Source organism: Monodon monoceros, unplaced genomic scaffold, assembly GCF_005190385.1.
Source record: "Monodon monoceros isolate NGI ecotype Baffin Bay Population unplaced genomic scaffold, NGI_Narwhal_1 Super_Scaffold_2, whole genome shotgun sequence".
Lineage (NCBI taxonomy): Eukaryota > Metazoa > Chordata > Mammalia > Artiodactyla > Monodontidae > Monodon > Monodon monoceros.
In genome coordinates this window covers 104,790,977-104,803,879 of record NW_021703776.1, presented here as the reverse complement: position 1 = coordinate 104,803,879, position 12,903 = coordinate 104,790,977, and the positions used below count along the sequence as shown (strand labels likewise).

The following is a 12,903-nucleotide window of genomic DNA, read 5'->3' as shown; positions in this document are numbered from 1 at the left end:
AGATACTGCTGGGAGATGAGTCCAAAGTACTAGAGAGACCTCTGCCCAGTCACTAGCTGACCAGGTCGGCTAACTGAGCAGAGACTTCAGAGGCAGCACAGAGCAAAGGATATAGCTTTTAGGGGACTCATCCAAGAAGGTTACTAAGCGAAAAATATCTAAGCTGTGGGGAGGGCTCTTACAGTGTTGCCACGGTATTACTTTAAATGTTCGGTTTTCAACAACAACAGAACATGAGACGTTCACAGAAACAGGATAGTATGGGCCACACACGGGGAAAAAGCAGTCATGGAAAGTGCCCCCAGGAAGCCCAGGTGTAAGCAGACGGAGACCTTAAATCAGCTATTATGTAAGTATGTTCAAAGAAAACTGTGTCCAAAGAATTCACGGAAAGTATGAGAATGATTCTCAGCAAAATAGAGAATGGCAATAAAGACAGAAATTATCAAAAGGAAATAAAAATTCTGGAGTTTAAAATACAGTAAGTGTAATGTACATTTCACTAAAGTTCAACAGTAGATTTGAGCAGACAGAAGAATCAGCAAACTTGAAGATGAGTCACTGAGACGATCTCATCTGAGGACAAAAAAAACAGAATGAAGAAGAATGAACAGGGCACCAACTTACACACAGTGAAGTCCCAGAGGGGAGGGGGAAGCAGGGCCAGAAATTACATTTAGGAGATGATGGGCAAGCATGCTCGGATTTGATGGAAAACATTACACATTAAAGAAACAACGGACTCCAGGTGGGATAAACTTAGAGAGGCCCACGCCAGGCACGTTTCAGCCAAAGGGTGGAAAGTCAATCTTAGACCATCTCCCACAAGGATTCCTCGATGAGATACTGCTGACTGCTTACCTGAAACCACAGAGGCCAGGATGGGTGTGACGATGCAATGTGGTGGAAGAGCCCCACCTCCAACAAGAGTCCTTCAGAATGAAGGAGGGTGTGGGTATCCCCAGGTTCTCTTTTTTCACTGTTGCTGGCCCACCTGCCCTGTAAGAACCACTAAAGGGACGGATGTCTCTGCATCCATACATCTCGTTAGATGTCCCCTTGTTTCTACCTGGAGTGGCCCAGGGGCTAAGAGCGAGGCTCCCAGTCACGCTGGGAGCATGGAGGCTCCCACGCTCAACCCGCCCCGCCCCACGTGACCTGGAGCAAGTGCATCATACATGCATGCAGGAGTGGGCATGAATATGTGTGTTGCATATGCACGTTGAGTGTGCATACATGTGCCTAGTATTGTGTGTGCATGCACATGTGAATATGTGCTTGTGTGCATGTATGTACTGTGTGTGCATGTGTATGTGTGAGTATGCACGTGTATGTTTAGCTCCTCCAAGACCATCTTCTCAAGCCCAGGGTCTCAGCCTGGATCCCCCTGAAAGTAGAGCCTAAGGCGCAGCTTGGGTGCATGTGGTTGTTCGGAATGTGGGCCTGTGAGGGAGACTTCTTCCTTTTGTTCTAGTCTCTGAAACAGTTTGCATAAGACAGTGATCATCTGTTTCTTAAAAATTTGGTGAAATTTACCTATAAAAATTTCTGAGCCTGATGTCTTTTAAGAAGATTTTGATTACCCATTCATTTTAACATTTTGTATTAGTTTATTTTCAATTCCTTATCAAATCAGTTTTGAAGATTATCTACCTCATGCTTTCCAATTTATTGGAAAACTATTTCTTATGAATTCAATATCTTTATTATATTTGTAGCTGCATCTCCTTTTAATTTCCTGACATTGTTTATGTGTACCTTCTACTTTTTTCTTGATTAGACTTGCTAGAAATCCACTTATCTTACTAGTTTTGTAAAGACCTTGCTTATTATTTTATTATATCAATTGTTTTGTTTTTGTATTAAATTCTGCTCTTGCCTCCTTTTCTGTCTTCTTTGGTTTACAGAGTTGAACATCAAACTTATTTTCCAGCTTTCTTATTTTTTATTTTTATTTATTTATTTTTTGCGGTACGCGGGCCTCTCACTGCCATGGCCTCTCCCGCCGCGGAGCACAGGCTCCGGATGCGAAGGCCCAGCAGCCACGGCCCACGGGCCCAGCCACTCCGCGGCACGTGGGATCCTCCCGGACCAGGGCACGAACCCGCGTCCCCTGGATCGGCAGGCGGACTCCCAACCACTGCGCCACCAGGGAAGCCCTTCATCTTTCTTTTAAAACAATTACGTTCATTTAAGGCTAGAAATTTTACCCTACATCCTGCTCCAGCCTCACCTCCCAAGTTTTGGTAAGTACACACTTTCATCTAGATCTAGGCATGTTCTAATTTCTATGGAGATTTACTCTTTATTCCTTGAGTTACGTAGAACTCAAGGAATAAGTTTCAAAGCATGATGCCCCACCCCCCCTTTTTGGTGTTGGTTATGAATTTAATTGCACTGAGGTCAGAGAAGATGTCTACACGACATTGATTCTTTGCGGGGAGATTGAGCTCATCCCCTTGCCCCTGTCTTTGCCCTCCTGGCCCCTGGTCCAGAGCAAGTCGTAAAGGATGTTCTGAGACCCCACTCCATGGGGAGAGTTGAGATTTTGAGATAGCAGTTCCTGCGACCAAATGAGAGAGGGACTTGACGTGGCTGCTGGTCGGGAGCTGTGTCTGGGTTTGTGGCTCCTGTGCCAGAGGCACTGGGTTTTGAGCCTTTCTGCTTCTTTTCCTGGGCGGGTGGGTCTGCCTGGCCCTTGGCTGCAAGCAGACAGCCCAGACCTGGTCTCGGTCCTCCGTGGGGCATGCCCAGCCCACTTGCCCGAGGAACCTCACTCGCTGCACCTGCCTGTCCGTGGCCTGCACCCTTGTGGCCTCAGGACCTTGTTCTGCATTCGTGTTCGAACCATTTATGCTTCACTGGCACAGAGATGCATTTTCGGTTTTGTCGGTTTGCATCCTATCTCCCATAGCTGCTAGGAGCAGGGGAAGTGAGCAGAAGCATGTACTCACTGCGCATCGTAACCCACAGCACTCATGTCTGTGTCATCCTGCGAGAAAGGAGTCACCTGACAGCCTCGGGCTGGTGACTGACGCCTCCTCTCCCTCAGAAGCCTTGGTCCCACCAGGTGGCGCTGCCACCACTGTGATGCCTTGCGGCTTTTAAAGGTTTCCGTAAGGAGCCATTTCATTCATTTCTGCGTGTATTTTAGAGCCAGAAGGAGCTTCTAGTTGTTACAGCTCTGCCTCCCATTTTCCAGGCGAGGAGCCAGGCTCTCAAGGAAAATGATTTGCCCAGGATCTCGTAGCTAATTGCCAGAGCCAGGTAAGCCCCACCAGCGTGTTTTACAGGCATCTCAGGATGACAAACTTGCCAAATAAGGAGGCTTCTTCTAAACTAGAGGTATAGCCAAATCAAAACACAACAAAATACTTGCCGTAGAATTATTCTTATAAGATTAAATGGGTTGATGGCCCATTACTTCAGTTATTATTTTACTAAACTATCTCAATATCACAAAAATATTTAGACCATCCCTTGAATTTAATTTTTCAGTAGCAGCCAATAATTACAGTTTCTTTACTCTTTCACAAATGGACTTGTAGGAAAATATCCAATAGAAATAAGATAAACAGAGTATAAGGTATAAAGTGATTTAACAAGATAGATAGTTAATGTTAATTTGGATAAGACAAGACTAACCTCTGAGCCGTTTACTATAGGTGCTCTTAACATGTGTATTCCTGGAAAAGGCTGTGAAAGGCAATCTTCACTTTCATGCAGACAAAATGCTATGTAGAGGGCTCTGCTCCTGACTAAGGGGTCCGGGTAAAGTATTTCATAGAAATTGCTGGCAGATTTAGCTGAGCGTGAGTGACACATGGAGGAGCCCCCGCAGGAACAGCAGTGCTCAGGGGCCCCTTTCCCACCTCCCGGGAACTGGCCACCCCGTGCATCTGCTGTGCAGTGAGAGAAGCAGACACAAAATGCCACATAGCATGTGATTCCTAGGAAATGTCCAGAACAGGCAGATCCACAGTGGCCTTGGGGCCAGCTCGTATTCCTGCCTTCTCAACACTCTCCCCTGGTCCCCTGGGTGCACGCGGGACCTGTCCCCACCTCCAGAGAGCCTGAGCGGGCTGGTCTGGGGAGGCCCAGGCTGGGTGTCAAGGACTCCAGGGTGATTGTGGTGTGACTCTGGGGTGAGAACTACTGTTGCCGGGTGCGGCTCCCTTCCGGAGGCTTCCTCAACGTCCTGCTGCCCGTGAGCGCTGCCCAGGGATGTGGGCTGTGCAGATATTCCCACACCAGCCCTGCTTTCCCACCCCAGTTAACTCGGATTCAAATCCCCAGCCTGGCATATCTGTGTTGGTACTCACGCTGGTGAAATTTGTTTATAACAGCTTTATTGAGATGCAATTCGTATGCTATAAAATTTACCCTTTTAAAGTGTACAGTTCACTGGTTTTTAGTATGTTCATGAGGTTGTGTGCAACCATTACCACTGTCTGATCTCAGTTCATTTTCATCACCCAGAAGGAACCCTGCACCCACTAGCAGTCACCCCCGTATCTGTCAGCCCCTGGCAACCCCTAACCTACCTTCTGTCTGTGGATCTGCCTGTTCCGGACATTTTGTACGAATGCAATCACTCTGTGTAGCCTTCTGTGTCTGCTTCTCTCACTGGGCATCGTGTCTTCAAGCTCATCCACGTTGTAGCCGTTGGCAGAACTTCGTTCCCTCTAAGGCTGACGAGTATTCTGCTGTCTGGATGGACCCGTCTTGTTTGCCCATTTGTCTGTTGGTGGACGTTGGGTTGTGTTCAGTTTCGGCGGTGCTGGTGCACTTTGAGGGCACAGTGATCACGTCCTGTGTTGGACGTCTGGCTGGGAAGGGTGCTGGCAGGGTGCCTTCCCCCACCCAGGGCATGCTCGCTCACTGTGCGCTCAGCACTATCGGCTCTATGCTCGTGCCACTCAGGTTTCCTCTCTCTCCATCTTTTCTGCGATCGACTTCTAACCTGCACATAGGATCACCTGGGGATCCTAATACTAGTAAAAAACACTAATGCTCGCTGTGTCCCCCAGTCGTCTGACTTAATTGGTCTGCACAGGTATAGGTTCATGGTCTCATAAGCAGCTCACTAAATTCCAAACTGCAGCTTGGCTGAGCATGCTTTGCTTGGGCCATCTATCTCGCTGTCCTCTGAGTTACCCATGCAGGAGACCCCACCCAGCTCTGCGGTGGTCTCCCCGGGAAGAGCTGCCCCGTGCCCAGAGCCGGGAGGAAGATGAAGGCGGACAGCTCCCCTTTCCCCTCATCTTCCCAAGGTCATCACGGCAGGTGGGCGTGCAAATGGCGCCTACAGAGGGGCGCCGTCTTCACCCTTCCCCCCCTCCCCGGTGTTTCACTCGGGTCTCTCAGTCTGGGGCCCAGTCCCCAGGGTAGGGCAAGGGTGGGCATCCGGCTTCCAGTTGCTTCTGCTTTTTCTTTCACTGTTGTTCAAATACATCCACGTTTCCCAACCTCAAACTTTTAGTGACAGAGACAGTACAGTATAAAATCACAGAAAGAAGGACGTATTTCTGCACGTGCCTCCTCTTTAGCCCTGAGCCCGCCCCCTTTGGGCTGTGGCTTCAGAACCGCCTTGTTTTATCCCTTTCTACCCAGGAGACAGGACCACGGAAGAGTGGACACGGGGATGGAAAAAGGGAGGAAAGGGAGCAGGTTCGGCGCCCGGGAGGGCGTGAGCGCCCGCAGCCCGTCGCGCGTGCAGGCAGCTGTGGGTTCCGAGGCGGGAGTGGACGCCTAGGACGGGGTGACCGGCTCCAGAGTGAAGAGGGGGGCCTGAGCTGGGGCGTGGCATTCGGGGAGCCGGGGCTGCGAGGAAAGGCGGCGGGGTGCGGGGAGGCGGAGGGGCGCGCTAACCGCCCGGGGACACGGCCGGCCTCTCCACGCGCCCGGTGGGGCCCTCCGGCCTCACTGCCGCAAGCTTCCTGACAGACCAGGACCACCCCAAAGGCTCTGCTTTCATGTTGTTGTAATGACAGTATTTTTGATCTCATGGGTTTAATGAGGCACGTGATCAAGTTCATTTCACCTGTTTGTTTTCATTTTTGCTAGTGAGGTCCCTGGGGTCACAGCTGCAGCTGTGGCTCCCGTCATTTTGCCATTGGACAGCACTGTACCGGGCCGGCGGTGACCACCCTCCCCCTCCCCAGACCGCCAGTTAGTCCAGAATCCCCTCCGGAAGGTTCCAGCCTGAGGGAAGGCAGCTGCAGGGCTGCATCCTCACAGAGAGCGGCTGGGCAGGAGGGGACAGGGTTTTGCTGGCGAGGGCCTGGGGGTTCCAGGGCACAGCGGAAGGATTTCTGACGTTGGGGTGGGTGGAGAAGGGCTAGCACGGGGTCTCATGGGGACCGGGGCTGGGAGGTGGGCTGCAGCTTTGCGTGGTGGCCGGCTTGAACAGGGCAGGGGCCCAGGGCACCTGCATCACAGCCAGGCCCTCACAGCAAAGCCCAAAGCCTCAGGACGCGGGGTGATGGGCTCACGCTGGACCCCTGGGGACAGTCTTCCTCCAGGCCCTGACTCCAGGTGGAGGACAGGCCTGGGGTGAGCCTGGGGCCTTTGTTGCTTGACCCTGGTGTCCGTGTGGGCCCATGGCCCCCATCTTAGAGATGCATTCTGTATTCCTCAGTAGTTTATAAACAGTTCCCGAGGCTTTTCCAACACAGTTCATTCCGATTTGGCTGATTGGCTTAACGGTGAGGCCTGGATTTATGGATCAGATTGTTTCCATAAACTGAGTGAGTGCAATCTGCAGCTCTTCAAGGTGTGGGAGAAACATAAAGCAAGCAATAGAAGATTTTATTTAAAAAAAATTGTATTGGCAAAAGTGCCTTGAAATAAAAGAGTAACTGATATAATTAATAGTAATTCAATGTATCTGGCTAAAGGTTTTTTGGAAACCGAGAAGTGATTTTAAGTGACTGGATAAAAATTCTTTTTGAAATTCAGGTGGTTTCCAAGTTTTTGAACAAAAATTGAAGGAAAGCCCAGTCAAGTTATTAGCTGATACAAGTTAAATTCAAAGAAATTGATGATAGATCAGTATGTGATTTTTGGCATTTTATTAAAATACATTCAAGGAATAAGGTACATTGCTATTAATTTTTTTTTCATTTCTGTCTGCTTTTTTTGGTGTGAACAAGTTTTCTCAGTATTTACATCTATTAAAAAAATCAGAATAGAATAGTTATTCTTAGAAACATAAATTGATTGAAAAAATAGTCTTAACCATAGCATTAAGAGGTGTGTTTCAACAAAATTTTAGTTTTATATTTGATAAGTACATATCAAATTTATAATCAGTTTATATGGCTTTGATCTATTTGTATCCCTAATTAATAAAAGTGCGAATCTAGAGCATTTTGGTCGCGAGATATTAAATATGTATCTGTATATACGTATATGTATTTATATATATATATATATATATATATATATATATATATTTGCTGGAGACATGGTCCATAGAAGCTGCGCAGCAAAAGCAGATGCTACGTTAGGACAGAATTATGTGGGAAACGTGGAATTGACATATGCGTTCACGAACACTCGTTGTCCAGTTGCTAGAGAATTCAGACATCACTTGATATATACAAAGGATGATGTCACAGTTTTATTTTGAGTCAATCTTTATGTCAGAGATTGCATCCATTTCAGTCATTTAAGGCAAGACAAATTTTGATGTCAGGCTAAAAAATGTCAGGATCCGAGCTCGCGTGGAACAGGCGGGGCCCGGGCACGGGCCCGGGAGTGGTGGGCCTTGGGGGAGGGGCTGCGGGCGGGGTGGGGCTCGGGCGCGCACTGGGAAGCGGGGGCGCACGCCCTCCGGAGGCCCCGCCCAGACGCTTCCAGTTCTCGCGAGAGCGGCGCGTGATGACGCGCGGGCTGGCGGAGCGCGTCGAGGGCGCCGGCGCGCGGGTTTGAATCTGGTCCGAGCGCGGGAAACTGCGGGTCTCGGGGACGAGGTGAGCGCCGCGGTGCCGGCCCGCGAAGGGCTGGGGGCAGGGGCCCGGGAAACAGCGGGGTCGGGCAGGTCGGGCCCCTAGCACCACAGCCTCCGCATGGGCCGTGATCTGAGCCCGCGGCCCGGCTGGCGGCTCTGAGGTGGCCGAGGAGGTGGGCACCGGGACCGGGAGCGCGCCACACTCCGCGCCTTCCCTCCAGGACTGAATTTAGAGGATATCCAGCCTGGACCCGGGCCTGACACTGGACAGGACCCCCAGCCTGGGCTGGGAACTGACCCCGTATGGGACCCCCTGAGTCCTGGACCTGGGACTGACCTCCCCGAGCCCTGGACCAAGGGCTGACACCGGACAGGACCCCCAGTCCTGGACCCGCGACTGACCCCACACAGGACCCCCTGAGCCCTGAACCGAGGGCTGACACCGGACAGGACCCCCAGTCCTGGACCCGCGACTGACCCCAGACAGGACCCCCAGCCTGGACCTGGGACTGACCTCAGTTCCCTGAGCCTCCGTGCTCTGGGAGACCCGTCCTCAAGTATCTCTCCTACGTCTGAGATGAATGGTTTGCTCCAGGTGACGAGGGTTTTCCATGGTGACAGTGTGACAGGGATCTCTTTTTAATGCTCATCTTAATTCAGTGCCAGACCTCCTGTGCGAAGAGCACAGTGCCATGGGGACGGCAGCTGCGTGCTGGGGTGATCTCTCACCTAGAAGGAAGCTCTGGCTGGAAGGGTGAGGTCTTGTGCACATAGTAGCGCGTCACTTTGAGAGAGAGAGACTGCGCGTAAGTTAAGAAATTAGTAACCCTTGAAGAACTACAGTCAGAGAGACGGTGGGGAGTGTGACAATAAGTCTGGTAGTCTAGTGGCAGTGGATTACTGTGGTTAAGACCAACATGCGAAGAATTACACTTGGAAGTAGAGCAAACCAGAAAAGTTAGCAGAATCACAAAAAATCAAGCAGGGTCCCCAGTTTAAGGTATATGATTCCATGCAGTTGATCGCACCTTTTTGGAATATTGTTTATTTAAACTCTTGAATTGGCACTGGCCATTATCACTCATCAGGCTTGTTGCTGGTGGCCCTCCTGCCCGCTTAGCCAGTCACAAGTTATGCTCATAGCTCAGGCATCTGAGTTGAGGGGTGAGGTTGCCACACTTCAGTGGTACTTATGTGGAGAAGCTATTTTCTATCCTTGTTGGTTTAATTTAAATGCTAAGATCTTGGGGTTCTGTATTTAAGATGACTCTATCCCCATAATTATTGCCGTTGGTACCAGTAATTTTCCATATTGCTCTCCTTATGACTGCAGGAGGTTTTCACTTATTTTTAAAGTGAGCGTCCTGTTACATGTATGTTCCATCATTTTGCTATTACTTCATTGGGCTGATGTCTTTCAAACCGGGCACTGCTAGCACTAGGTGGTGTAAATGGAAAATAGGATTTGTTAGAGGAAACACGGGCAGGGAGGGAGGTTGCACACAGTCCCTGAGCTCTCGTCCCGCAGGGGTGGGGAGGAGGGTGCTGTCGTTGGGAGCACCTGGTGCACACACCCTAACAAGCTCCCAGGTGAGCCCAGGGCCGCACTCTGCGTAACAGTGTGACTGTGACAGGGATTTTCTTGATGGAGGAATGGTGCTTTAGGAAGGAGCGTCTTCAGGATTTAGCAGCTGGCCTTGGTCTGTTCTGAGCTGACTCAGACCTGAAGGAGCATGTTGCGAAGGTGCTGAAAAGGGGGAGGAGGTGAGCCTCCTAGAGCTGTCGGGTTTCTCTTTCCTTGGTTGAGAACTTCGTTAACATTCGAAGGAAACATGATGTTGTGTTGATACTATTCTCAGTAAAGAAAACATGGAAGTTATTTTTATTTTAAATTAATTTTTATTGGAGTAGAGTTGATTTACCATGTTGTGTTAGTTTCTGCTGTACAGCAAAGTGAACCAGTTATACATGTATATATGTCCACTCTTTTTTAGGTTCTTTTCCCATGTAGGTCATTACAGAGCACCGAGTAGAGTTCCCTGTGCTCTACAGCAGGTCCTTGTTAGTTATTTGTTTTATACATAGTAGTGTGTATATTATCAATCCCAGTCTCCCAGTTTATCCCTCCCTCCCCTTTCTCCCTTGGTAGGGAAGTTATTTTTTAGATATTATAACTTGTTTATGTCAGAATATTGTTAGAAGCTGTCTATCATAGGTGGTACAGGGATTTTCTTGCAGTTTTGGATACTAACTAATGTACCAAATTACATCTTGTAGGAAAAGGTATATTTGCAAATGCGAGTTTCAATATGATTGTGTTTTTTACTAGGGTTACAGAATAAATGCCACATGAAAAACAGTTTGATCTGCCATGGAAAAACGTGAGACATTTGTACAAGCAGTGTCTAAGGAGCTGATTGGAGAATTTTTGCAATTCATTCAACTTGATGTAAGTTTTATGTTTAGCTTTATTGTGTTTGTGACTTAATGTAAGACATTTTCCTAAAATCATTATATCCACAAATGAAATATAGTCATCTCAGTGAATCCGTAGGGTCTAAGGTTTATTTAAAAAAGTAACACAAAACTATACTCAAATAGACCTGCTGATGGGCAACTACTCCCAAATGGTATTCCCTCCTTTCTTTTAAGAGGGTTGCTGTAAGGATGCTAAGTGGTGTAGTGCAGTGTGCTTCTAATTACTTAAGTCTTTACTGACCTCTTGCTACGTGCGTGGCACAGTGAGGAAGACATCCTTTTTGTCCTTGGTTATCTCCCGGGTTGTGGTGGATTCAGGCGTGAAACTAGAGCAGGGTAAGGGCTAAGCTGGGACAAGGATGGGGAGGGTCAGGGTAGTTTTATCAGGGATCCGAATGGGCTGCGTGGAGACTTGGGGAGAGAATTCTGGACAAAAGGGAAAGACAGAGACCCTTGAGCAGCTCGGGTGAGCAGAGGAGGCTGGTAGGATTAGGATGGAGAAGTGGCCTTGGAGGGCCCTGGGGGGCTGCCCCGCCCCTTGCCTAGTGAGGAGCCCTGCCAGTTCCACCTGCCCCTCCTCTCCAGCGTTCTTAGTCTTCCCGTATTCTTTTTGCATCATTGGAGAGTCAGTTGCAGGCCATGTCTCATTATCCCTCAGTATTTCCCTGGGTTTTCCTAGAACATAGACACTCTCCCATAGAGTCACAGTAAAACCTTCAAAGAGGGAGCTGGACGGTCACCTGCAGGGTGTTTGCGGGTCTTTTTGCCCAGTCCCGTATCACGCTCTGTGCTCCACTGTCTGACTTGCTGGTCTCTTTAATCCAGAGAGTTTCACAGCATCCCTTTTCATGACTGAGGGTCTTGAGAAGTGCAGGCAGCAGTTCTGTGGTCTGTCCTTCCTTTACCCTTGTTTGCTGATGTGGTTAAGTTTGTTTATGCGTTTTGGAGGAACTGCGTACATGAGTGGTGTTACGACCTCCTCACTGGGTAGAAGTAGTTGACGATTCTTGCCTGAATCGATTATTACTATGATAGCTACAAAATTGTGATTTCCCAATCTCATATTGCTTCTGTATTTATTCATTGCTATTATCAGTATGGCCTCGTTGATTCTTATCTTATTCAAAGTGTTACTATCCCTTACTGTCGCCATTTCGGTGCTCAGATTGTACCAGATTGGATTCAGGGACAAAGTCATGGCCCAGGTTAGGTTGGAGACCAGAAACTCAGCATGCAGTCCTTGGCGTGGATGCATTATTATCGTTGTTGCTTTTGTTATTACTTTAGCGCTAGCACACTTTTGTAACCTAATTATAGACCTGGAGATGGTAGACATCTGGATGGATTGATTTCAGGGAGGGTTTTTGCTAAGTGGGTGAAGATTACTTTAGCAGGACTGACTGCGGGGAGGAGGAATCTGCTACTTTCTGCCTGATAACCCCTTTGCTTTTCCCTTTTAAGAATGGACTTTGTGAAAACCGCAGCCAAACTCTTGAACTTGTAACTAAGTTAGTGCATAAACTTTTCGTGAAAACTACAGCCAAACTCTTGAACTTGTAACTAAGTTAGTGCATAAATTTTTCGCCAAGGCTAGAACTAATTTTTTGCATTTGGAATGTAACAGTTGCTATTTATTTTGCAGAAAGATGCTTCTGACCCTTTCAACTTAAGTGAATTGCTAGATGAATTGTCAAGGAAACAGAAAGAAGAGCTATGGCAAAGACTCAAGAATTTATTAACAGATGTGTTGGTGGAGAGCCCGGTGGACGGGTGGCAGCCAGTGGAAGCCCCCGGTGAAGGCAGTATGGAAACAGAGCAGGGGTCAAAAATGGTAGCACTGGTCTTTCAAAAATCAATTTCCTTTTTCTTTGTTAAACAATAATTGTTTTTTGTGTATAATTGAATTTTAAGTTAAGGAAAAATTTAAAGGTAGAAGTCAAGAATATCAGAAGTTCAGCTTTAATTCACTTTTTAGAATAAGTGTCAAATGTGGCTTGATTTTCTTTTACATTTAAAAATTAAATTTTAAGTTGATTTTAATTTACTTGTACTCTGATGTTTTTTCATTTATAGAAAAAAAACATAGAAATAATTCATGCAATTACATCTGTGATTCTTGCTTCTGTGTCTGTTATAAATGAAAGTGAGAATTATGAAGCCTTACTGGAGTGTGCTGTTATATTAAATGGTAAGTTGACTCAGCTACAATGTGGCGTGTGTATGAGCGGTGTCTGAGTGACACTTGGTACAAGGGACCCCTCAGCAGCGGAGAAGCAGAACTTTGCAGTCAAGCTCTTGTACTTCAGCTAAAAAAAAATGAGCAAAAGAGCATTCTTTTAGGCGCTATCCTGAGTATTTAGTGTAAGCCACATATAAATGTTTCACATGGTGAAAATGTGCGTTACTGAGCAACTGACTGCTGTTTAGGGGCTTTTAGAGATGTCTTATTTGACCTTCAGGACCAAGGATAA

General features: G+C 47.8%; 1 protein-coding gene across 1 annotated transcript in view; it reads left to right on the top strand.

Annotated features, from left to right (window-relative positions):
* The first annotated feature begins 7,875 nt into the window (after nt 1-7,875).
* The window catches only part of NCAPG2 (non-SMC condensin II complex subunit G2), a 61,697-nt gene continuing 56,669 nt past the window's right edge, over nt 7,876-12,903 (top strand). Inside the window, exons 1-4 of the mRNA XM_029234267.1 lie at nt 7,876-7,976; nt 10,284-10,403; nt 12,075-12,263; nt 12,506-12,620. Coding sequence (XP_029090100.1) covers nt 10,326-10,403; nt 12,075-12,263; nt 12,506-12,620 — 382 coding nt within the window. The 5' untranslated portion in view covers nt 7,876-7,976; nt 10,284-10,325. The remainder of the gene's footprint in view (nt 7,977-10,283; nt 10,404-12,074; nt 12,264-12,505; nt 12,621-12,903) is intronic.